The sequence below is a fragment of the Prosopis cineraria genome, unplaced genomic scaffold, assembly GCF_029017545.1.
Source record: "Prosopis cineraria cultivar Desert tree isolate PC_DT_omini unplaced genomic scaffold, ASM2901754v1 PC2, whole genome shotgun sequence".
Lineage (NCBI taxonomy): Eukaryota > Viridiplantae > Streptophyta > Magnoliopsida > Fabales > Fabaceae > Prosopis > Prosopis cineraria.
The window spans coordinates 25,139,810-25,142,989 of record NW_026555333.1 but is presented as its reverse complement, the minus strand read 5'-3'; the positions used below and the strand labels follow the sequence as shown (position 1 = coordinate 25,142,989).

At 34.6% G+C, this 3,180-nt stretch overlaps 1 protein-coding gene across 1 annotated transcript; it reads right to left on the bottom strand.

Annotated features, from left to right (window-relative positions):
* Positions 1-250: 250 nt before the first annotated feature.
* On the bottom strand, positions 251-1,448 carry LOC129302673 (F-box protein At3g07870-like). Its single transcript, XM_054941577.1, has 2 exons — positions 897-1,448; positions 251-778 (listed from the first exon to the last, which is right to left on the bottom strand). The coding sequence occupies exons 1-2, from the start codon at positions 1,446-1,448 to the stop codon at positions 251-253; spliced, it is 1,080 nt and encodes a 359-aa protein (XP_054797552.1).
* Positions 1,449-3,180: the final 1,732 nt, after the last annotated feature.

The following is a 3,180-nucleotide window of genomic DNA, read 5'->3' as shown; positions in this document are numbered from 1 at the left end:
GACTTTCTGCATAATTATAAAATGTATGTCCTTCGCCATATCCACGGATAGTAATCTTCTTGAATTCATCAGTAATGGCATTTGACAGATGCAGAAGAATTTTTGTTTGACCATTAATCTCATCTTCAGATTCAAATGCAGGTTCAGGTTCACAGACAACTTGATTTCTCCAGACAGTCATTGGATGGTAATCTTCTTACACAAAATAAATTCACAAAATAACTAAACTTTGAGATCAAAGTTCTTTGACCTAGAAGTTGACAACTGACACAAGACTTTCTGCATAATTGTAAATTGTATGTCCTTCGCTATATCTAGGGAAAGTAATCTTCTTAAATTCATCAGTAATGGCATCGGACAGATTCAGAACAAATTTTGTTTCACCATTAATCTCATCTTCAGATTCAAATGCAGGTTCAGCTTCATAGACAACTTGATTCCCCCAAACAGTCATTGGATATGAACATGAGAGGCCTGCAAAGTAGCTGGTACAATATTTTTCAGTCCAACTCCATCTCTCTCTTGATGTGCCTGTACCGTCCTCCTCCATCACCCACAGCTCAAGCCAATTAAATGCTTTTGTATGTTTGTGACAAAGCAAAGCAAGTTTGCTCTCATACACAGTAAGCATTTGTCTTTTACAAAAGCCTACATCAGGCATTGGTATCAATGTCAAATCATCATTTGATAGGTCAAATGAAACTATGTAACAATAATCATCATCTTCATAATCATCATCATCTTCATCCCCAAACCAAGCCATAACTCTCATTTTTTTCTGCCAACCAAAATATAGCTCCATTAGCAGTAACAGATTCAGTACTAATGCATAAACCCTCCAAGTTTCCAAATTCTACTTCTTTCCATGACTTTGTGGTTAATGAATACACTTTCACTCGACTCAATTGAGAATCACCATTCTTAAGCACGTAGAACATCATGATCTTATAATCATTAACAATTGGACTAAACCCGAATCCTACACGGCATAAACCTTTGAAATCATTTGTAGTTATGGGCAACTTTCTGACCTGTCTAGTTGCTGGATTCCATAAGAGAATGAACCGTGAAGATCTGCTACCATCTACGAGCTCAAGACAGAGCAAACCATTGCAGGAGCCATATATCCGAACTACAGAGAGGAAATCAATCAAAGGTGCATTATGAACTTCAACTAGTTGCATGTTGCAATCCAGCAAACTTAATTGGAAATTAGAGGATCCGAAATGATGCCATCGGAGGAGAAGTGAAGGGTTTTGATAACTGGAGTGGTGGAGATGATCTGCTATGAATGATGGTGACTTGAAAAGATTTTTCCAATGTTTGCATACAGATTGAAATCGAATCAGGGATTTCACTGGAAGTCCTTTGAGGATGTTAACTATGATATCATCAGGAAGAAAGGCTTTGTTTTCTTCCATTATCAGCAGCTTTACAGTTCTCTCCATTCTGGAAGGTATCAAAGAAGAAAGCACTCAGTTTGAAGAAGAGGTCAAAATAAAAGATGGGATCTAAGAGACCTTTTCAGCCTGCATTGCACACATATATAATCTGAATTTTTACTACATGCGTTTTACAGCATATCTGGTATACAAAGTTAATATTTGAAAACAATCAAACTAGATGAATAAACGAAAAGAATCACAACATGGCAAAAATCGTGAAAAAAGGAGAGATAGAAATTGCGGGGCAATAAATTTTACGAAGAGCTTCTCTCGGAATATTCCTGGACAAAATGTTTCTGTTGGAAATATCGAGAGAAATTCTCTCTTTATTATCTGAGGGAAAGTTATCTTGGTAAAAGCAAAGTGAAGATTTCTCTCGAGAAATTATGGGGAGAAACTTTCTCTAGAAAATACTTAGAGAAATTTCTCCCAGAATAAAACAAGAGGAAAGGCTTTTTCTCAATAAATACAAAGAAAAACTTTAATAGAAAAAATCTCGAACTTCAAGAAAAAATTCCCTACAAATAGTCCATTGTGTCATCCAAATAATCCCCTTGGGCTAATAACATTACTATGATTAAATCCTTTGGAGATTATGAATTTCTTAAAATAAAGTTCAAAATACAGATTCAACAAAACTCTCAAACAGCAGCAACAAAGTTTCACAAGCATTCGAACACAACAGAACTGCAGCCTACATGTATGTATACTGCTTGAAGGTATTGGAGTCTAAAATCTAAACCTACCATAAGGAATAGAAATTGCTCCTGGAACAGAATTGCAGGCTCCAATTATGACTAAATTAATAAATTGTATTACCCAAAAACAGCACATGTTCATCTTAAAACAATGTTATTCAAATAATATTTTTTTTCCCCTTCAAATTCTTTCCTCTTGATTTCTTTTCAACGACATTATGGGTACATCAAAATTTTGGAGATCTAAAGTAAAGAAGATTATTGAATAATTAACTTGCTATTGTAAAATAGCACTTACCAAAAAGAAGAAGCAAAGTTTCCATTATGAAGAGAAACAAAATAGATCAGTTTCTTCCTAGCTAGAGAATAAGTATTTTAGTGTCAATGAATCACAAGTTAGAAAATTTTTCTCAAAGACACAGTCTCAGGAAACTCAGCAATCTAAATCACAACTGAGATGCTTTCACCAGAATCCCAGCAAGCTACTTTCAAAACATGAAAGGCAGACGGTTAACAAGAATATTTCAAACTTGGATTGCTAGACCATGTGAGGAAATTTAAATAAATTCACTTATCAAAATTTTTACTTTAAACAAGGTAACAATTGTTGCATATCACTTCTAACTCATTACTTGACTCAACTTGCTCTTTCATTCACGACACTACACTTTCCCATCCCTGTCTTTTCTATTCTCAACTAGCTATTCATTCAAACACTTTTATTACAGTCCGTTAACAGGCAGGAAGGCAGCCACAAAATGTCAATAGTAAAAGTTATTTTTTTTTTAACTAAGAAAATCACTTAATGCTCAATGAAGAATGGTGCACTGCGATGTATAAATATATACTGTTCAGCAAAAAGAGATTTCAAACTGTATTTGATGTGGTGGAATTTCCAAAAGTTAAGTAGCACTATTATTCTGGAAAAGCAACGAATTTTCTCCCTTGAGATTGTTAACAAGTGGTTGTTAGGCTGCCAACATACATAAACTTATAATCATGGGATTAACAAAGCCATAATAATGTCTTTGGACCTT

Excerpts from the sequence above, each read along its gene's own strand:
- LOC129302673 (XM_054941577.1), bottom strand. The coding sequence starts at position 1,448 with ATGGAGAGAACTGTAAAGCTGCTGATAATGGAAGAAAACAAAGCCTTT. Across the intron at positions 779-896 it reads GTGATTCTCAATTGAGTCGA|AAAAAAATGAGAGTTATGGC; the intron begins GTGAAAGTGTAT and ends TTTGGTTGGCAG.